Here is a 22,852-nt window from a genome sequence, read left to right as displayed (position 1 = left end):
AAGGGTATGTGAAAAGGGCTCTCCTGCATTTTGTCATTTGGAAAAGTATGTGTCAGTGCTTTGTGACTAATTACGGTCGCAGACCACAAATCAGTTACCGTCCCGAGTTGGGGTGGTAACTGATTCGCAAACTGTAAGTTGTGTTTGGGAATCATGTCAGGAGCTGCCTTGGGGGTGGAGGGATGTGGGAAGAATGCAGGGGTCCAAAACCTGCTCTTCGCCTGCTTTTTATTAAACATCACCTGGCTCTTTAATGATTAAATGCTGGTTTAAAAAATATATTTTCCGTTTGCAAGTGTACATTTTGGGACGGAGGTCAACTGTCCCTTGCGGGCCTCTTCGCAAACAATCACAGGGGGTCGCAGATACGCAGCCTGCCTAATTCATATTCATCAGGCATGTCGTTTTGCACCATCCTATGAATAGACAAATTGTGAAGTGGTCTGTTAGTACAGAAGTCTCATTGCAAATTGCTTTCACATCCCCTTAGGTTTATGAGTTTCGTTTTGTAAATAACCATTTATTAAAGTTAATTCCCAGAACCAGAGTCATCACCAGGTGATATAATTTGCAAATGTATTTTGGCTCTACAGCCATTTCTTTAAGATTAGTTTTGCAACACTTTGCCCAATTATTTTTTTGTCATCTGTGACATACATCTTTCTAAATTCCACATTTCAATAACACCTGTCTTAAAAACGCTACTGTTAGAACAGGAATGATTTATGTCTCTTATCACACTATTAAGACAGAAAGGGGGTGTACACTTAATTAAACTGGTATTGTCCTTCAGTTTGACATTCAGAATTTAGAGGGAGGATACTAAAGACAAAAATCTTTTCCAAATACAAAATATCTGCATTTTCCTCTGGCATCGGTGAATGGTCTTCCTTTATCTTTTCCTTTTGTTATGTTTTTCCTATTTTATGTTATTTTTTCATTTATTTATTATCCATTTTGTGCCTCGTCCTTCATCTATAGAGAGAGAAGGGGAACGAAGACTTGGCTCATGTGACACTGACCTCGACCAATGGGGTCAGTCCTTGCCCAAATAATGCAGTGCATGTGTCACTGATTATCGAACCTCCTATTCTTGAGATAGAAGTTTCCAGTCTACTGGCAGAAAATGCCAATAAGTAAGTGATCTATAAAGCATACAGCTTTCATTTAAGAAGATTGAACCTTTAGCCACGTAATACTGAAATTGTATGATGTTATGATATGGCCATTGAATGGCAGATGACTTGTTAAAACTTTCAGAACTTTGACATTTACTTCATCAGCACAGTTCAATTAGGGAGATTGTGAGCATAGAATCCAATCTGTTGTGATATACATGAAATATATTAAGACATTTACAGCAGTACAATTCATACCGGCACTGTTGGGTAAGTATTTCTCTATTTTGCACATTTTTTTTTTTTGTTACATTTACAGAACTATGTTTTGGTGTTTTCCCATTAAAAAGAATTTTAAAAAAATGTAATAAAGTGTATTTCAAGGTCGGAATATATAGTAAAAACGGCCACCAACACTTTCAGTTTTTAAGCTTATTAAGTATTATATAGTTGTAAATTCCTCCCCACACGTATATATATTTAGTTGTAGATCCACACATAAATAGTCATAAGTGCCTATATAGATTTGCAAACCTGTATCTCATATAGATCTGTATGTAATTATATACACACCCTCTAGCCCTCTCTCTCTCTCGGTCTCTCTCTCCCTCTCTCATAGATAATTTGCTAGAGATGCCATGGGGCCGTGAAAATCCAAAATAAATGCCATAAAAATGTTTAGAACAAGTGCACTAATAAAAACATACACATTTAGCACTATAGTGCAAATATTAATTCCGAGTCATTACGTTAGTATATTTATTTATTTATTTATTTATTTATTTAGAGTTTATAATGCGCATGGCTGCCACAGCAACGAGGCGTCCCAGCGCAGCACAAGGACCAGGAACGAGAGCATGAGCAAGTCGCAGCAGTTAAATGGTAGAGAAGGGAAAAAGCCAAGTCTTCAAAGCCTTACGGAAAACCAGGTGGTTGGAAATAGTTCTAGTAGATGTCGGGAGTGAGTTCCACAGTTTTGCTGCCAAGTATCGAAACGAACGCCCCCCTGCCCTGGCCCTCCACACTCGAGGAGCGCAGACCAAAGCTTGTTCAGCAGATCGCAGTGAGAGCATAGGTACATAAGCCTCCAACAAATGTAGAAGGCCCGGCGGAGCTTGTTTTGCTAGAATCTTATGTGAGATACATAATGCTTTAAACTGTATCCGCTTATCTACTGGCAGCCAGTGAAGTTTGGGAAGCACCTGGGCGACTGAGCAATGCTTAGGTAGTGAGACCAGGATCCGTGCTGCTGCATTCTGGACCCTCTGGAGGCAGTTTACGCTGGCCCTTGTTGCTCCCAAATATAGGCAATTGCCATACTCTAATCTAGATAGAACAGACGCCTGGATGAAAGTCTGGCGCACCGGAGGGGGGAAAAACCCGAGCAGCGGCTTAAGACCCCGCAGGAGTCCAAAACAGACCCCAGCGACGGCTTTTGTTTGTTTCTCAAAGGTCAATCCTCGATCAAACCAAACCCCAAGATTTTTTACGGTGTCCCTAGGGACTGGGGCAGGTTTTAAACGGTCTGGCCAGTGAAGATCAGTCCACAGCTTCCTATCCTTCCCAAATAGCAGGATTTCCGATTTACCGGAGTTAAGTTGTAGGCAATTAGCTGCCATCCAGTCGGAGATAGCCCGCAGATCGTCCTTGAAGTTATCTAGTTTGATGGTACATTTCCTAGAGAAGGCTATCACCAATTGGGTATCAGCGTATGATACCAACGATAGCCCCCTTCCCTTTGCCAGCTCCGCCAGCGGGCTAACGTAAAGATTGAATAATAGTGGGCTCAGTATAGAGCCCTGTGGTACCCCCTGGTGTAGAGCAAACTCATGTGAGGAGAAGGGAGGCGCCAAGACCTGAAAGGATCTTTCCGATAAAAATGATTTAATCCAGGCCAGGGCTGAGTCCCTGATCCCAATGTCCTGCAGACGTTTCAGGAGTATTTTATGTGATACCGTATCAAAGGCGGTACTTAAGTCCAAAAGGACCAAGTCTGCTGAGTCCCCTACATCTAGATTGCTCCTAATTGCTTCCGACACGACCAGGAGCACAGATTCAGTACTGTGCCGGGGCCGGAAGCCGTGTTGTGTAGAGTCAAATATGGCATGTTGCTCAACAAAGCCAGCCAAGATTGAATTTACATGCGCCTCCGCCACTTTAGCCAGAAAGGGTAACTGAGAGATGGGTCGATAATTACCCGGTTCGGCAGTGTCTAGGGAGGGTTTTTTCAGCAAGGGGACGACTTTAGCATGTTTCCAAGCCCCTGGGACTGATGCCGTTGACAATGACAGATTAACCACATCCAAACACACACCTGAGATGGAAGAGTAGAGCTGACGGAAGCGAGTGGGAGTCACTGGGTCTGCTGGGGAGCCTGATTTAAGGCGTGATGGAAGGAAATGCCACCAGACTACGACCTTTCGCAGTCTTACTACCTATCGGGTCCGCCTCCACAGGCAGGGAAACTACTTGCGGGAGTCCCAGATAGATCTTTTCCACCTTATTGATGAAATGCAGGGCTAGCTCATTGCATTGGTGATTGGAGGCAACCGGAGAGGCCCTGTTGTCGCCTGAATTCTTCATGTCGCCCAGTAAAGAAAAAATAGTCTTGGCTGGGTTGGAGCTGCCCAGGATTTTACTGGCCACAAAATCCGCCCGCGCTCTTCAGATACCCTTATGGTATAACTTGAGGGCCATCCGATATTCCAATTTTGTAGTTGCAGCATAGGTGCGTCTCCAGACGCGCTCCAGCTGTTTACAGCCCTTCTTGGCTAGGGAAAGGGCGTCGTTGAACCACGGATTAGATGGCCCACGACCTTCCCTACCCCATTTAGCTGGAATGTAATTATCCAGGCCAGCCGTCAGCCAATCATGGTAACACTGATTAGCTGCATCCGCGCTCGAGGATAACTGAGGTTGATGGCTAGATAACCAGACAGAGAGAACCAGTGCCAAGCGCGTTTCAGAGTTTTAGTAGGGCAAATGGAATCTGCCTTAATCTGAAGTTGCAGGGAAAAGGACACCAAAAAATGGTCGATCCAGGCCTGTGGAATTGGAGTACGCATCATAATCTGAGGAAGGTTGGAAATAACAGGATCCAACAAATGACCGGCTGCATGAGTGGCCTCAAGCACATGCTGTCTTAATTGGAAGGCTTCTAGGTCTGCCAGAAAACTGACGATCTCCGCTTTTTCAACGTTCTCAAAATGGAGGTTGAGATCACTCAGAATGGTAAAATTAGCTGCCTTACTGGCAAAATGACCCACTTTATTTAATAGGTTTTCCCAAAAGCTGCTTGTTGGTCCAGGAGGCCTATAGATCAGGAGACCGGCCAATGAGAAGTTATGTGTTAGCCTGATTTTAAACGAGGCACATTCACAGCCCACTATAGGTTCTCTTTCCAGGCTAACCCTATATGCCTCCTTAACTACCATTGCCACCCCGCCCCCTCTCCCCCCCCCTCCCGATTCAGAGTTTTCATTACATAACCGGGCGGAAGAGTCAGCCAAGGTACTGCCACGACATCCTGGTTGAGCCAAATCTCTGTAAGGAAAAGAGCGCCTGGAGACTCATCAGACAAAAGATCAAAGACCTCAGCATGGTGCTTTATCAGAGAGCGGCAATTAAGGCTCAGGAATTTGAACTCCTTAAACCCTAATGGACAAGGGGCCCTCTGGGCCGGAGTCAATTCAAACGAACAAGATTTACAGTGAAAGGACTGGTCATGCGGATACCAGGGTAAGGAAGGACAGGAAGAGGCCAGGGCAATAAGTTCCTCCCGCGAATACTTGATGGAATCAGGCACGATATTACCCAGGGTGCCAGCGACCTGCGCAGACGGGCTTGCCTTAGGCGCGCCAGCGGCGCGCCCGCTGCGCGGACGCGGCTGTGCGTACATTTATGTGCCTCTGGGAGGATCCGGCCGGGCAGCTACACCGCCAACTTCCCCCCTATCCAAGATGGCGGAGCTACCCCGACCGTCCCAGGGAAGTTAACGTGGAAGTCCCAAGCCTCACCCACCGCCCACAACAATTCCACGTTGCTTACAGATCACAGATGGACCCAAGTAAGTTTTACAAATAGATGCTTACAATTTAAAACACGACGCACTGGCTGAATAGCGATATAAAACAGAGTTAAAATAATACCAGTTAGTAGCGTGCCATTTGCTCCAGGCTCAAGCCTCAGGAGCTTACTGCTAGTATAGAGAAATTGAAAGGAGAAAAACGCTATTTACAGCTTCACAAATTGCATGATGTTCAGCACTGCATCTTTATAGGCTGACACACATTAATTATTTCCCACAGTCAGACTGGGAATGTTCGATAAACAAAAAGTACGAAACATTAAAGTACAAACATTTTGAATTTTTCAAAATGTTTGGAGTTTTAACAAACAATGCAGCAAACATTGAGGTGCAATCATCTTAGGCACATTATCAGGTGACCTACGGCCAACAGCCTCCCACATATAAAGTTTCAGATGACGATGAGGTAATGTAAAACATTACATTTATTATATGGGATCCGGGGGTGTCGCACCACTGTCGTTTACAGCTCTCCGGACCCATTATCACCCCCACCAGGCCTACCCTCACTTGTTTCAGACTCATGCCGGTCATTCCCGGGAGTACCGGAATTCGGCACAGAGTTGCACAGTTCCCACCACTCAGAAAAATCCGCCTGCAATTTATCATCCCTACGGTTTAATTTCATGTGGGCTTCTTCTGCTAGCGTCCACTCTCGCACATCTGTAAGTCATGCTGTTATATCTGGGCCTCTCCGTCCCATCCAGGTGATGGCTATTCTATGCCTAGCTAACACTATCATCCGTTGTAGCAGTTTGTATGCCATTTTCTGCATCATGGGTTTTCTTACATTGCCCAAAAGACATTATAATCGCTCGTCCAGTATGTGGAGACCTGTACTTTCGCGTACCTGAGCCACAACCCGGGGCCAGAACTGCTGCAGCCCAGAACAGAACATCCTCATTCTAAATGTAAAAAATCTGCCTTCTCTGCGTCACATTTGGGGCATGTGTCTGTGTGACAATGGGAAATACTCTTTAGTCTCAGCGGCATAAGGTAGGGGCGGTGCAAAAAGTTTTAATGAATCCGATTGAACCGTGCGTTGCAGAATACTGTGTGTAAGCGTGCTTATGGCTTCCCATGTCTTATCGTCTATTTGCTCACCTAGGTCCCCATCCCACGCTACTCTTGCCCGAGGGAGGGTGGGGCTAGTCGAGTCCAACGTCATGGCTTTTATACAGGAGCAAGATCAACCTGCACCCAGATCCGCATGTGAGTAGTATATCCAATGTGTGAGTCGTATGGGGAATGTTAGGGTGCGTGGGTCAAGTTATTCTTGCAATCTCCATCAGCCCAATGTAATGTAGGTAATGACCCTGTCCCATTGTAAAGTCTTCGCAGGCTTGCTCGTATGAAATAAACGTTTTATTCGGGTAGAGGTCTGCCAGGACGTCGCAACCTCCTTCCTTCAACGCCTGAAAGAACATATGTAGGCTCATGTCTCTTACGGGAGCAAGTATCCATTTAGAGAGCTCTGTGTGAAACTGAGCGTGTCTCAGTACCTTTTCCACGTATTGTTGCCTTACATTCGCGGTGTGACGTACTATATAGGGCAGATCGTCGGAGACCCCCCTACCCTGCATCAGTGCAATTAGAAGCATGTCCGAGTGTATTTGTCCAGCAAGGAGTTGTTTTTCCCAGGTGTCTGTATCTTCTAACCAATGGGGCGCATTCTCTCCAGTCCCCCGCTACATATCTACGTGTCAGTGTGCTCAGTGCTACTCTACTTAGTCGCCCCGCCCAGTAAAGAGAACAGCACGGATTTCAGCTGCTTGAAGACCCAGGTAGGTATGGGGCAAAATGAATTTTGTAGCGCATAGAGGCAACATCTACATTTTGGGCACTGCAAGCCTACCCATCAATGAGTGGCAATGAGTTCCAAAAGGCCACAGAGCGTCTCAGCAAGTCTGTAACGCTATCCGCATTCAGATATATCAACTGGGCGGTGTCAAGTGCTACCTGGATGCCAAGGTACTGGAAATGAGCCCATTCTCATCTTATCCTCAGGTCAGGAAGACTCTCCAGTGGCAATGTGACCATGCGAGCCAGTGGGAATAATCTGGGATTTGTGTTGGTTAAGACCTCACCAAACTCCTCAAGATGCTGCAGGAGCCTAGGTAGCGCCAATCGGGGAGAAGCTATATACAAAAGGGCATCGGCAGGGCATAAGGAGATCACATGGGTCGTGTCTCCTATCCGGATACCCCACTGCCCCATCTCCTCTCACATCCGCACCGCCGGGGGGGGGTCAATGGCCAGGGAGAAGAGGTGGGGTGAGAGCGGGCATCCATGATGCGTGTCCTGCTCCAAAACCCACTCCTCCGAACTGGCCTGTTCCACCCGTACTCGTGAGCGTGGTTCTGTGTACAGTATTTTAAACCAACGGCGGAAACGGGGCCCAAATCCCACTGAATTAAAGTACATTCATTAACACAATGTTGTGTTGCTGCCCAGGGGCGATCTTCCTCATATTTCTATAATGTCACATGTTAGTTAGGGATTCCTAGAGCAGAGTTCTGCTCATTTCCAACTTCTTATGCTTTTTTAAACTCATCTAAATAGTAATGTGTTGCTGCAGCTCTTGAAGTAATGCTCTAATGAAGAGGATTGCGTTAGAGGGCTTTTTCTTCCCAAGATTACATTCTGCACTGTACCTGCCTGAAAAGGGATTTTCTTCTCAAGACATCGTGGTATTTTGGTAAGCCAGGAGAAAATATTTATAACAATTTTTATTTATAAATGTTTAACTCCTCTAAATAGTACTTTTCTACTGCAGCTCGTGCAATCTCTATTGATGACGATTACTTTTAGATGGCCTTTATGCTCTCTTTAGAAGGGATTTTATCATGAGGAGAAATTATTTACCTTAGTGCCTGCCGAAACCTTTACTTGCACTGCTACGATAAGGTGTATAAATATAAATTTGATTATATTATACAGGATGTTTGGACAAAATATTCCATTGTAAATACCTGGAGACAAATATTGGGGGGGGAAATGTGTTTGATACAAAAATATTGTAATGCAGAAATGTTTGTCAAGAATATCGTTTTTCTCGCGGGGCTCCCTCCCGCCGGACCAGCGTCTAGCTGCCATCGTGGTTATCCACAAGGAGGGGAGACCGCGAGACCGGGTTACATCCTATCGGCCGATCTCGCTCTTAAATGCGGAGCCTAAAATCCTCGCCAAGGTGCTTGCCAACCGGCTGGTCGGCGTGGTGGGCGATCTGGTCCACCAAGACCAGTCCGGCTTTATTCCCCATCGCAACACGGCCCTTAACCTGCGGCGCTTGCACGGGGTGCTCGCGCGTGTTCCATTCGTGCGGGAGCCGGCCATCTTGGCGTCCTTGGACGCCACCATGGCGTTTGACACGCTCGAGTGGCCGTACATCTGGGCGATGTTGGCGAAATTTGGATTTGGCCCGGGATTCATCAGCTGGGTCAAATTGTTGTACTCTGACCCATTGGCGCAGGTGGTGGTGAATGGTCGAGTCTCGGCCCCATTCGTGCTGGGACGGGGCACGCGACAGGGTTGCCCCCTGTCGCCGCTCCTGTTTGCACTGGCCTTGGAACCCCTGGCGGAGTGGCTGCGGTGGCACCCTTCTATCCGTGGTCTCCGTTGGACCCCTGAGTATGAGGACCGCGTGTCCCTCTATGCCGACGACATCCTGTTGTACTTAGCCTCCCCGCGTAAATCACTGATTGTCCTGGTCGATGTTCTGCGCTCCTTCGGCCGTAACTCAGGTCTTGTCATCAACTGGGCTAAATCCTGTGTCTATGTGCTTTCCGGGGAGGCTCCTGTTCTCCCGCGGGGCTGCTCGATCCAGATTGCCTCGCAGGGGTTTCGTTACCTGGGCGTCTATATTACGCTGGACCCGGTGGCCCGCTACGAGCGGAATTTGCTTCCCCCCCTCCAGCGCTTGAAGGAGGACGTCGCGCGCTGGCGGCGCTTGCCGCTTTCGCCGCTCGGCCGGGCGGCATTGTTCAAGATGATGTCATTACCGCGCTTTCTGTACGCTCTCCAGAACTCGATGGACCTGGTCCCGGCGCGCTACTTCCGTGAGGTGGAGAGTTTGCAGCGCCGCCTGTTCTGGGACGGGAGGCCGCGTATAGCCCTGGCAAAGTTGACGCTCCCGTGGTATGACGGAGGGATTGCCCTCCCGGATATTAAGCGGTATTACTGGGCCTCCCAATTAGCTGCAATTAATCACGGCCTTTACGGGCCCGCCTTAAACCCGGCATTTGAAATGGACAAGACGCTCCTGCCCGGTGGCGATTACAATCGAGCGCTCTACACTAGCGTGCCCGATTCCCGCCTGACGGGACCCACGCGTGTCATGGTGCGAGTATGGCACGCGGCCAATGCAGCTATGGGATGAAAGGACCGTTTGACCCGGGCGTCACCGTTGTATGCGTCTGAGAGGTTGGGCTCCCTATGGACCTCTAAGGGATTCGATAGGTGGGACACGATAGGCATTAGTACAGTGGGGGATCTTTGGACGAGGGGAGGATTCAAAACATTCGAGACACTGCAGGCGGAGTTTCAGCTGCAGGGCAGTGAATACTTTCGATACCTGCAGGTCCGTCACGCACTGGGTTCTGTTTTCCCAGACGTGGCCGCCATCCCGGAGTCCTCCCCACTGGAGGATAGAGTGCTAGATGGCCACGTTCCGGACAGCACGATCTCCCTCATCTACAAGAAGTTGATTAATGACCGCTCGGGCTTACTGACTGGGCTCCGCGAGGCTTGGGTTGCCGATGGGTTGGAGCTGGACGACGAGGACTGGATTTCCGCGGTGGCCTCCCCGAAGGAGGTGGCCATCCCGGCTCGCCTTCGCTTCGTCCAGCTTAAGATACTTCACCGGGTGTACATGACGGGGCCAGGGCTTCTGCGTATGGGCTATGCCGAGGATGGACTGTGTAAGCGTGGGTGCGGTGCATTGGCGACTTTTTTACACATTCTGTGGGAATGTCCGAGGGTGGAGCGATTCTGGCGTGGTGTGCATGAGGTCCTGCGAACGGTTACGCATGTAGCGCTGGTGCCTGAAGCGAGGAGATGCCTGCTGAATGTGTGGGAACCGACCGACTACTCGGTTCCGCAGACGCGATGGGTGACGCTGGGTTATATGATTGCTAAACGTGACATCGCTCAACTGTGGGGATCCCAGAGGCCCCCGGCAGTGTCGGCCTGGAAAGAACACATGGATTGGTGCATGTTCCGAGAGAAGGTGGTGTATGTGGCGCGGGGTAAGCCTGGGGCGTGGCTGAAGGTGTGGGGCCCCTGGAACGCCTACCGCGGGGGTATTTGTGAGCCGCCGTTATTGCCTCCCGCTTCACCAGCTCCGTCCCCCTAGATGACCCCCTCCCTCAATCCCGGGCACAGTGTTTTCCCAGTCCCGGACCTATTCCCCCTCCCCTCCTTCGATTTTAGTGTATGGTTGGGGTCCCCCCATTTGAGGAGCATATGTTGTCACTTTCGCTCTCGGGTTGCCTTGCGGGTGTGGTTTTATGTTGTTGTGTTGTATAAAACGAAACCGTATTGTGGGCTCAGAGTCATGTGGCCCACGTTGTTGATACCTCCTGCTTTAGCGTCTCTGTAACGCCAAGTGCCTTATTGTATATATGTCATTTATTTCTGTCACTTTAGCGGCCGGCCGGAAGGTTGTAGGCCCATGCCTGTATATATTTGAGATTGTAATAAACGGTTTCAAAAAAAAGAATATCGTTTTTTTTCAGGTAAGTAATATAGTTAAGATTATCATTGTTAATATCGTTTTTAATGATATAGTTGTAAACATATATTTTATGTGTTACTATTGTTTGTATAATTGTTATTTATTTTAATATAGTTTGTAATTTTAACTGATTTTAAAACTTTCAATTTAATTGCTAATAGTAATTTATAGTGTTGTAGCCGGTTGTTGGGTTTGTAGGAAGATATGCTGGGAAATTAATTTAATAATAATTATTTACTAATTAATTAATATTTAAACTACGTGTGAGTGAAATTAATTAAGTACATTATGTAATATTGATTTATTTTATGTACATATTAGGTGTGGTTTGCTATGTTTGTGAGGTTATAGAGCGGGAAGTTAATTAGTAATAATGAATTACAAATTAATTTTCAATTGATTATTAATGATGTACATTATGTAATCATATATTTTATTAATATTTTTATTGCAGGCTGCTGGGTTTATAGGGGTGTAGGGTGGGAAGGTAATTAATCATTAACAAACAATTCATTATTCATTTATTATCATTGCTTATTAATTATGTGATACAGATTTACTTTAGTTACAGGTTGCTAGGTTTGAAGGAGTATAGGGTGGGAAGTTAAGTATTTATTAAATACCTGTTATTAATATATAATTAAATATTTAATTGATTCATTATTTAGTGAACTGTGTGATAATTATATATTTTAGTTCTATTTTAGGTGTGGGCTGCTGGGTTTGTACGTTTATAGGGTGGGAAGTTAATTAAGTATTAATGAATTAACAAATAATTGTTCATTGTTAATGATGCAATTTTTACACTTATTTTAGTTCTATTTTAGGTGTGGGTTGCTAGCTTTGTAGGATTATAGGGTAGTAAGTTAATTAATATTAAAATATTTTTTTAATTGAAAATTATTACATTATGAATTTTATACATTGTTTTATTTTGTTAATATATATTATGTTAAGTAATGTTTATATTAAGAGTTTTATATGTTTTCTAAATTAATAAGGTTATTTAAATATCTAATATGTTTGAAGTGACATAGTCTACCTACTGTTGCTTAGACTGGAGTGGGAATACTACATTTTGCCCCTGTGAAGTCCAACTCTTTCCCTACTGTTGCACAGATTAGAGTGGGACTACTAAATGTAACCTCTCTTAAATCCAACGATTTCCCTACCGTTGCACATACTGGAGTAGAAATAGTAAATCTTACTCCTCAGAAGTACAGCGCTTTCTCTATTGTTGAACAGACTGGAGTGGGAATAGTAAATCTTACCCCTCCGAAGTCCAACACGTTTCCAATAATGCTTTGTCTAATTTATTCCTTACTGTTGCACTGACTGGAGTGGGAATAATAAATTGAATCCCTCCGAAGTCCTACCCTTTCCCCACTGTTGCATAGACTGGAGCGGGAATAGTAAATCTTACTCCTCCCATGTCCATCGCTTTCCCTACTGTTGCACAGACTATTGTAGGAATAGTAAATCTTAACCCTACGAAGTCCAACATTTTCCCTACTATTGCTCTGTTTGGAGTAGGAATGGTAAGTCTGACCCCTCAAAAATTCAACCCTTTTCCTACTGTTCTGTTTGGAGCGGGAATAGTAAATTGAAACCCCCCTGCAGTCCAACACTTTTTGTACTTTTGCCCTGGTTGCAATGGGAATAGTAAATCTAATCCCTCCGAAACCCAACACTTTCCCTACTGTTGCACTGTTTGGTGTGGGAATAATACATTTACTCCCTCTGAAGTCCTACATTTTCTTCACTGTTGCATAAACTGGAGTGGGAATAGTATATCTAATATTCCCAGACACCCATACTTTTCAGACTATTGTTTAAATATATTTATTATTAGACGGTTGACCCATGTATCTGAAAGAGACTATCTGAAAGAAACACGTTAGTTAGATTCCTCACCTTAGAATATCCCCAGGCGTCAGGCTGGATCCAGGAAGATTTTTCGTCAGCAATACCCTTGCGGGTCGCTAGGCGTCGTCTGCGGCTCCGCATCAGTCGTCGGCATCGTGATCGCCGGGATGACGTCGTCTGAGTACTTAGACGCCGCCCTCGCGTGCTGACGTCAGTTCATCTTTTTTCCGCGCCAGTAATCGCCGATCCGGGAAGAGCATAACCTTTTAGTAACTTTTTGACTAAACTTTTTGAACTCTTTTGGTTCCATTTCCAGGCCACCTCGACTCTGGTGCCGGTAGGGATGCCTGGATTCAAACTGTGCGACGCCTGTCACCGCCTGATGTCGGTCACGGACCATCACCGCCTGTGTCTCTACTGCCTTGGGGCCGACCATGATGCCGAGTTGTGCCTCGACTGCCGGGCCTTGACCTCGAAGGCTAGGCGGGAGCTTTCCCGCAAGCTGCTCGAGATCCGGCAGTCAGCTCTGTGCCGCTCGATGTCCTGGTCGAGGGACCGGTCGCGGAGCCGCAGTCAGCACCGTTCGTCGGGGTCAAAGTCCTCGCATTCCGGTAAGTCGAGGTGATCCAGATCAGGGCATACAAATTCTCCCTACTTCCACAGATAGTGATTTCACAGATACACGCACATGCACTCATCATACGCTTAGGCCCATTTCACTAACATACACTCGGATTACTCTATCAGTGCCAACCATGGAGAGAGAAACCTCCTAAACACCCTGCATCTACAGTAAGGTCAATGCGACCAAATTGATTTTGTCCTGAGTCATGATATAAACAATAACAATCACCTTTGTGTATTCAATAAACGACAAGAAATAACCACCAACACTATAATTCATAAATGATTCTTTATCTAAAATTAGTTCAAAGAAAGTCAATCAAAGCAAAATCATTATTTTCATAATTACCTATTCTAGCTAAATGTTGTGAGAAGTTGGCCTGATGTATGATGTCACTAGTTATAGTGTACACCTTATATCAGTCCAAATACCCTTATGGTGATTGGTTGTAAAGTCAACCTTATAGACCAGCTATCCTAGTGGTAGCATGGACAAGAGCAGTCTTAGGCTAAACTCTGAATGGCATGTGAAGCCAGCTGTGATACCATATATAATCCCTTGAATACCAAATGAAAGGACACCACAACAGATATATATATAAAATAAAGTGTATTTATTCTAAGCAAACCCTCAGCACTCTTTATGAGATTAGAGGTAAGTACAACACAGTCTTATTAATGCATACAGTAAGTCACACAGGTAAGTAATACAGTTAGGCCCTAGGGGCCACGCAAACCATATACTAAGTAAGTGGTATAAGAACCACTGTCACGGAAATAGAGTAGGCCTAGGCCTAGGGAATCGCTGGGGCTACACTACACTAGCGTTAGTTAGGAAGTGGGAGGCCCACGGGATTCGTGTGCAGAGTGGAAACACTCACGCGTAATGCGTAAAAAGTCAATAGCAATAGTACAGTTTAGAAAACGGTAGATTTAGGACACTTCCGGAGTAGCTAGGAGGTTGAGACTTGAAAACTAGACACTAGGATAGTCACTATCCTGATGAGCACCGGAGTACCCAAGTTACCTAGCCCACAGGCTGCGGGTGCATAGGGGTGAAGATGCGTCGTTTTCGTCGTCGACTCCTATGGATGCCTGAAGAAAGATGCTGACAGGCAGTCAGTGAAGAGTGTCCGGTGGATCCCAAGGCTGGGATCCAGAAGAGAAGAAACCTGCAAGCAGAAGGGACAGAGTCAAGGTCACTAGCCAGTGACCACGTGGAACCAGGAAGGAACCAGGCGATGTTGTGAAGAGTTGCAGGTGAAGGTGAAGCTTGTCGCTGCAGCCAGGAGGACCAGGAAGCGTCGAGGACGACCAGGACCAGGAGGCGAGCTGTCCCACGAAGGCTCTTGCTGTCGGCGGCGTCGAAGTTGGACTAGGACTCACCAAGCCTTGGCAAGCGGAACCCACGAAGAACAAAGGACTTGCTTCTGGTGCAGACCAGGAAGGTCTGGGGTGCTTCTTCTTTGCAGAGAAGCGGGAGCCAGTCTGGAGGAGCCAAACCAGCGCAGAAGATTTCAGGGTGCGTCGTCACAAAGGCCACTAGCCAGCGGGCAAGCAACCGGACAGACGCGGCAAGCAGGAAAATGCTGAAGGGCCCCACGCAGGACTCGTGGAGTGTGGGGGGCTGATCTTCGGTGCAGATGGTGCTTGGGGTTGGGGCTTCTCAATCCCCGGTGCACAACTTCGAGGGTACCTCAGAAGCTGCGCTGTAAGTTACTAGCCACTTTTCCCAGGTAGCCGGTCCCACGTCGCTCGTCGCCTCCACGGATCTCAGCTCTGCTGCAGATGTGGATGAGGGTCGGAGAAGTCTGGAAGTCAAGGCTCTGGTCGGGCTCTGCAGTCGGTTCCTCGTAGAACGGTCGCAAAGCAAAGGGTAGTCTCTTGATGGTGCCTGTTTGCACAGGGTAGCCACTCCTTGGCTACAAAGGAGATTCTTCAGTCTTCTTCTTTCGTCGAATGTCGAAGGTCCAGAGTTTCTGTTCAAGTTGCAGGTTCAGGATAATCTAAAGTCTTGAGGCCCAACTCCCACTCTTATACTAATCTGGGGGGCTGGGATACCTGCTAGGTCACGCCTTATGGGTGGGACCTGGGAGGGGGTGGTTACACCCACTTCCCTTTGTCCAGTTTCGCGCCAGAGCTGGGGCTGGAGTGCCCCAGCGCCGGTTTGAACTGGACTATGCAAGGAACACCTTGTGTGCCCCAGGCATGTCTCATTCCTTTCAGCCCACCCTGCCCCAATACACTAAAGGCTGTCTGGGGAGGTGCTAGCACCTCCCCAAGCAGGAAACCTATTGTCCAGGCCTCCCTGGCTGGGATCACTCCCAGCTGCAGGAGGTCAGACTTGTGTCGTGGCAGCAGCATCCATTTTGTGATGCTGAGGCTTTGGTCAGAGGCTAACAGTTGAAGTATGATTTTAACATGTCTTTCCCTCTAGAAGGGGGAAATAATATTCTCATGTCCAGAAATGGCATGGGGGTATTATTCCCTAGTGTTAGACACCTTACACGACCTGTTTTGATAAAGCCAAACCATAGTTACCATAACCGTTTAAGATTATAAGGCACTTTGAGAGTATATGGTAGGCTATATCATAGAACAGCTATAAGGACAAGGTTCCGAAAGCTGCAGACAGGCTCAGCTCATGCTAGAGCACCATCTCACATGTTACCAAGCACTCTGCCTCCAGGATTGTCAAGGCCTGCCATAAGAGTGACTGATAGGTACACATGTGTCTATATGTAAGTTAGGTATAGGAATACTACACCTAAGCAAGGGGTGATTACACGACCTTGCCCCAGCTGAGTGATCAGCCAGTTGTGTCTGATGGGAAGGCCAGACCAGGGGTGGCATAATACATGCTGCAGCCCCTGGGAGGCCTAGGGTACACCTATGCCCTGGGTACCTAGGGTACACTGTACAGGGTCCAATAAGGTGATCCTTACCAATTGGTTATGTACCTAGGGTACATGGAGTCCATTTTAAAGAGAGCAGACAGCCTGAGACCCTGAATGGCAGGATCTCAGGCCAACTAAGTCGAAAAACCAGCTAGACACTAGGCAAAAAGTTGGGGGTAACCATAGTCAGATATCCACCTTCCTACAAATGTCATAAATGGGTCAGGACAGGTCTCTCAGTAGAAGTCTCCCGAGTCGCCGTCCTCACAGCATCGATCCTCACCAACGCAGGTTTGGGAAGAATTGGCCTTAAAAAATCCCGAATGCAATGACACAGACCCTCTCTAGTCTAGTATATTTATAATAAAACTTACAAAATGATAGCAACAAATAAGTTCTAAATTTCCGTTGAGCCGCTGAGCAGAGCGAGCAGGAAAGGATGTAGCATCGCTACATTTGGAAAATCTCCGCTCAGAAAAATCACAAAAATAAAAAGACGGAAGAAGGAAACTCGAGTTTGAAAATGTTACTTTTAAAAATGCTCTTCCTCAGAACCATAGCGAAACCACCACTGTAATCACAAAGTTCATTGTGGCTCTCTTTCCCTCCAAGGTTACTTGGATGTTTGCCTGGAGTCGTTGTCATCACGGAAACTTTCAAAACTCCAGCAGAAGCCATAGTCAGGTGACTTTCAACAAGGCCTCTCGTCATCTCATATTCACTCGAGCACAGGCTGTAAATGTCAGCCATCTTTTCTTAGGCCAAAACGAACCATCTTAATTGAAAGAAACACAAACAACGTCAATGATTAAACAATGTTAATTCCCACTAATACCCTTATGTGTATGTAATTAACTAGCCATCTGCAACATATTTAAGCATTAGTGCACGTTATTATTTAAAAGCATCAACACAAAACAAATAGCACACTTATTGAATAACCGCACATTACTATTAAGCAACATATATGCATTCCCACATGTAGTTTCTCTTGTTAATCATGTTGGTTAATCAGAATTTTCACACACAACCAATAATTAATGATTACAAATTAATAATTTTAGTCACGACTTATAGACAAAACTGGAGCTTAAAACCCGATTAATTTTCCACAAAACCCTGCTCCAGCAATCCCCCCTTTGGTGATATTATCACCAAATAAACAACCCCAAAAAAAAATTTAGTCCCATTTTAGGAGAAATTGAAAATGTCTTTTTTCTCTTTTCACAACACTACACACCAGACTCCCTTTCATCATCCCTCTTTGTTTCCAAGTAAACACTCTCCCTCAATTCTTCTAATTCTATTTCTTGTGGATCTCTTTTTGACCTCTTTTGTTTCTTTTCAATATTTCTTTTAATTAATCTTTTTCCCTCCCCTGTTTTTACAACACAAACACACCAATCTTAGTATCAATAAAGCAACAATCACACATGTCAAAGGAAACAATATCTTACCTATAATAGTACTACCTATCTTAGCAATAAAACTCTTAACAGCAACTATTTTATTAGCTATTTTGGTCCAGATACTTTCAGCTTCCAGTGGTACCAATTCTTCATGCAAATCAGTAATATTTTTAATATAGACCTTCAGGTCTTTGCTTTCGTCAGGAATGTAAGTGCAACAATGTTGAACTTTCAGCATTCCACAAACTCCACCCTCCTTGGCCAATAGGATATCAAGGGCAAGTCGATTTTGCATAGACATGGCACGTACGGCAATCATCTCCGTATTCACCAAAAGAAACCCTCCAGCGGTACTTGTCGATAAGCGATCCACCACTGTTGACAATTTCCGAATTCCATATGCATTTAAAGAAATTCCCACTGCTGGAATTAAAACTCCAAAAATATCACCTACAATTTCGGACCAAGTTTCTCTCTTAAAACGTGTTAATAAATTAATATGTTCTACATCTTCTATTCTATCTATATGAAAGATCTTTGGAAAGACCAGGCCCACATAACATGTGCCATACCAATGGTCAGGCAACCTGTAATAAGCCTTATTCCCACAAACATAATACACTCCTGAGAAAACTGGATCCTCTCCTCCCTTGAAACCCCATCCTGTTGCAATGAAGTATGTATCATGACACTCACTAGTCCCAACAAAATATGTATCATATTGGGATTTCCTCCTAGTAATGCATAGCTTACCCTTCTGTGGTGCATCTAGAGCTAAAGTTGGACTAGCCCCATTCCTCAACTCTTTCCCCATCTCAATGTCCCAAATTGTCTCACTCACTTTATATTTCCCTGCCTTTTCATGCATGCTCATTCTCCTTTCCTCTACCATGTTTAGAAAAGCCTTCTCCTCTTCTTTCAAACTACAAGTTAAATTGTTCTTAAAAATGTAATCTAATGTTAATTCTTCTTTCTCAATAAAAATCTCACCAAAAACATTAGCTTCTTTAGCTGGATTCAGCCTTTTGTTCATAGGCAATTGCCCAAAAATGTTATCTTTGTTAGACATCTCATAATCTATTTTCCCTAACAAATAAAAAATACTACTCAGCACACTACATGAAATTCCATACGTAGCTGGTAAATGGTGATAAGTAACACCCTCTGAAACGGATGCAGGTAACTGCATACATACGTAGCAATCCCTTACTTCCATTGTCTTCACATATTCATACAATAATTTTGAAAAAACATTACTAGAAAAATCATTAATTGACCTATCTTTATGTATGTAAGTATTACTAATTCTAGTTGGAACCACTTTTTGTGAATTCTTTTCTACATTAGTCTCATTCTCAATATGAATCTCAAATGTACCTATTGTAACTCTAAATGTAACTAATAAAGCTAAAACTCCCCATAATAGCATTAATAATCCAGTACAGCAGCAGCACATTCTACACCATCTTTTTAGGAAGGCACATCTACTTTGATTATTTTCTATGTTAGCCATTTTACTACTTTGACCGTGTCTTTTGACTTAGCCTCTACTACTCCACTACTACAATTCTTTATTCCTGGATTACTTCAGACAGCTAAATTTCAAACTTTCTTCTTTTCACTTTTCTCCAAGTGATTGCTTCAGTTCACTCAATTTGGATATTCATCACTCTTCACTTCGACTTCTTCAACATCAAATTGTATTAGATCTCCAACAACATCTTCAGTATCCGAATTTTCTCCAATGTCAGTCAAAATAACTTTTAAGATTCCAACAGACTTTTCCTCTCCCTCAACCACTTTTCTCAAGATCCCCTCCGGATTGTCTTGATTCACTGCTTCTTCTTCTTCTCCTTCAGAGAGTGCTACATAAGACCATTCCGGTGATCTGTACTTTTGGTTAGGTTTTCTTATTCTTTTGATCTCTTCTGATTCTTTCAACTCTTTCCGCTTTTCACCTTTTGCTGGATTTTGACTCGACACCTCATTCACTTGTTCAGCTTTCGATTGTGAGAAGTTGGCCTGATGTATGATGTCACTAGTTCTAGTGTACACCTTATATCAGTCCAAATACCCTTATGGTGATTGGTTGTAAAGTCAACCTTATAGACCAGCTATCCTAGTGGTAGCATGGACAAGAGCAGTCTTAGGCTAAACTCTGAATGGCATGTGAAGCCAGCTGTGATACCATATATAATCCCTTGAATACCAAATGAAAGGACACCACAACAGATATATATATATAAAACAAAGTGTATTTATTCTAGTCAAACCCTCAGCACTCTTTATGAGATTAGAGGTAAGTACAACACAGTCTTATTTAAGCATACATTAAGTCACACAGGTAAGTAATACAGTTAGGCCCTAGGGGCCACGCAAACCATATACTAAGTAAGTGGTATAAGGACCACTGTCACGGAAATAGAATAGGCCTAGGCCTAGGGAATCGCTGGGGCTACACTACACTAGCGTTAGTTAGGAAGTGGGAGGCCCACGGGATTCGTGTGCAGAGTGGAAACACTCACGCGTAATGCGTAAAAGTCACTAGCAATAGTACAGTTTAGAAAACGATAGATTTAGGACACTTCCGGAGTAGCTAGGAAGTTGAGACTGGAAAACTAGACACTAGGATAGTCACTATCCTGATGAGCACCGGAGTACCCAAGTTACCTAGCCCACAGGCTGCGGGTGCATAGGGGTGAAGATGCGTCGGTTTTCGTCGTCGACTCCTATGGATGCCTGAAGAAAGATGCTGACAGGCAGTCAGTGAAGAGTGTCCGGTGGATCCCAAGGCTGGGATCAAGAAGAGAGGAGACCTGCAAGCAGAAGGGACAGAGTCAAGGTCACTAGCCAGTGACCACGTGGAACCAGGAAGGAACCAGGCGATGTCGTGAAGATTTGCAGGTGAAGGTGAAGCTTGTCGCTGCAGCCAGGAGGACCAGGAAGCGTCGAGGACGACCAGGACCAGGAGGCGAGCTGTCCCACGAAGGCTCTTGCTGTCGGCGGCGTCGAAGTTGGACTAGGACTCACCAAGCCTTGGCAAGCGGAACCCACGAAGAACGGAGGACTTGCTTCTGGTGCAGACCAGGAAGGTCTGGGGTGCTTCTTCTTTGCAGAGAAGCGGGAGCCAGTCTGGAGGAGCCAAACCAGCGCAGAAGATTTCAGGGTGCGTCGTCACAAAGGCCACTAGCCAGCGGGCAAGCAACCGGACAGACGCGGCAAGCAGGAAAATGCAGAAGGGCCCCACGCAGGACTCGTGGAGTGTGGGGGGCTGATCTTCGGTGCAGATGGTGCTTGGGGTTGGGGCTTCTCAATCCCCGGCGCACAACTTCGAGGGTGCCTCAGAAGCTGCGCTTTAAGTTACTAGCCACTTTTCCCAGGTAGCCGGTCCCACGTCGCTCGTCGCCTCCACGGATCTCAGCTTTGCTGTGGATGTGGATCAGGGTCGGAGAAGTCTGGAAGTCAAGGCTCTGGTCGGGCTCTGCGGTCGGTTCCTCGTAGAACGTGGGCAAAGCAAAGGGTAGTCTCTTGATGGTGCCTGTTTGCACAGGGTAGCCACTCCTTGGCCACAAGGGAGATTCTTCAGTCTTCTTCTTTCGTCGAATGTCGAAGGTCCAGAGTTTCTGTTCAAGTTGCAGGTTCAGGATAATCTAAAGTCTTGAGGCCCAACTCCCACTCTTATACTAATCTGGGGGGCTGGGATACCTGCTAGGTCACGCCTTATGGGTGGGACCTGGGAGGGGGGTGGTTACACCCACTTCCCTTTGTCCAGTTTCGCGCCAGAGCTGGGGCTGGAGTGCCCCAGCGCCGGTTTGAACTGGACTATGCAAGGAACACCTTGTGTGCCCCAGGCATGTCTCATTCCTTTCAGCCCACCCTGCCCCAATACACTAAAGGCTGTCTGGGGAGGTGCTAGCACCTCCCCAAGCAGGAAACCTATTGTCCAGGCCTCCCTGGCTGGGATCACTCCCAGCTGCAGGAGGTCAGACTTGTGTCGTGGCAGCAGCATCCATTTTGTGATGCTGAGGCTTTGGTCAGAGGCTAACAGTGAAGTATGATTTTAACATGTCTTTCCCTCTAGAAGGGGGGAATAATATCCTCATGTCCAGAAATGGCATGGGGGTATTATTCCACAGTGTTAGATACCTTACACGACATGTTTCGATAAAGCCAAACCATAGTTACCATAACCGTCTAAGATTATAAGGCACTTTAAGAGTATATGGTAGGCTATATCATAGAACAGCTATAAGGACTTGGTTCCGAAAGCTGCAGACAGGCTCAGCTCATGCTAGAGCACCATCTCACATGTTACCAAGCACTCTGCCTCCAGGATTGTTAAGGCCTGCCATAGGAGTGACTGATAGGTACACATGTGTCTATATGTAAGTTAGGTATAGGAATACTACACCTAAGCAAGGGGTGATTACACGACCTTGCCCCAGCTGAGTGATCAGCCAGTTGTGTCAAAATGGAAGGCCAGGCCAGGGGTGGCATAATACATGCTGCAGCCCCTGGTAGGCCTAGGGTACACCTATGCCCTGGGTACCTAGGGTACACTGTACAGGGGCCAATAAGGTGATCCTCTCCAAATGGGTTATGCACCTAAAGTACATAGTATTAATTTAGAGAGAGAACAGCAGGGCTGTGGGTCTGATTAGCAGGCCCACAGCCACATCTAAGTCGAAAACCAGTAAAGCAAAAGCAAAAAGTGGGGGTGAACATAGAAAGCAGACCCTACTCTCCTACATCGATGTATTTGCTCGTGTCAATCTGTATCTTAGCCTCTTTACTCTGTTGTTAGGCCAAAGATCTCCTCTTACAACCTTTTTTGGTCTAGTTTCTTTATTATTTCTTTCTCCAATCCAAGTTCTCTTTCTCAGAACTCGACCTTCTGATTTCTCATTCTCACTCTCGTCCGATTCTGTTTCAAATACCTCTTGTTCTTCAGCAGTTTTCTTTCGCTCCACACTCTTTATCACCACTGTTTGAGACTTCCCTATTTCTTTCCCTCCTCGGGTCTCCAACACGCAATCTTCTTGCTGTCTACTTGTCCCTTCACCTAGCTTATCAGGAATGTTCCCTACACCTCCTCGGGGGTCTTCCGCAATCTGTCC

At 45.8% G+C, this 22,852-nt stretch overlaps 1 protein-coding gene across 4 annotated transcripts in view; it reads left to right on the top strand.

The window, feature by feature from the left end:
* Positions 1-22,852, top strand: part of MAPT (microtubule associated protein tau) — a 1,071,056-nt gene that overhangs the window by 774,526 nt on the left and 273,678 nt on the right. Inside the window, exon 7 of one of the 4 annotated variants that reach the window (XM_085650279.1) lies at positions 6,314-6,417. The exons of 2 other annotated variants lie outside the window; for them this stretch is intronic. In XM_085650279.1, the coding sequence (XP_085506405.1) occupies positions 6,314-6,417 (104 nt within the window). Of the gene's footprint in view, positions 1-981; positions 1,137-6,313; positions 6,418-22,852 lie in introns of all 4 variants that reach the window. One more of the 4 variants, XM_085650278.1, reaches the window with a different exon arrangement.

The sequence above is a fragment of the Triturus cristatus genome, chromosome 1_1 (genome assembly GCF_964204655.1).
Source record: "Triturus cristatus chromosome 1_1, aTriCri1.1, whole genome shotgun sequence".
NCBI lineage: Eukaryota > Metazoa > Chordata > Amphibia > Caudata > Salamandridae > Triturus > Triturus cristatus.
Note: the sequence above shows the minus strand (reverse complement) of the source record. Positions and strands in the feature narration are given on the sequence as shown.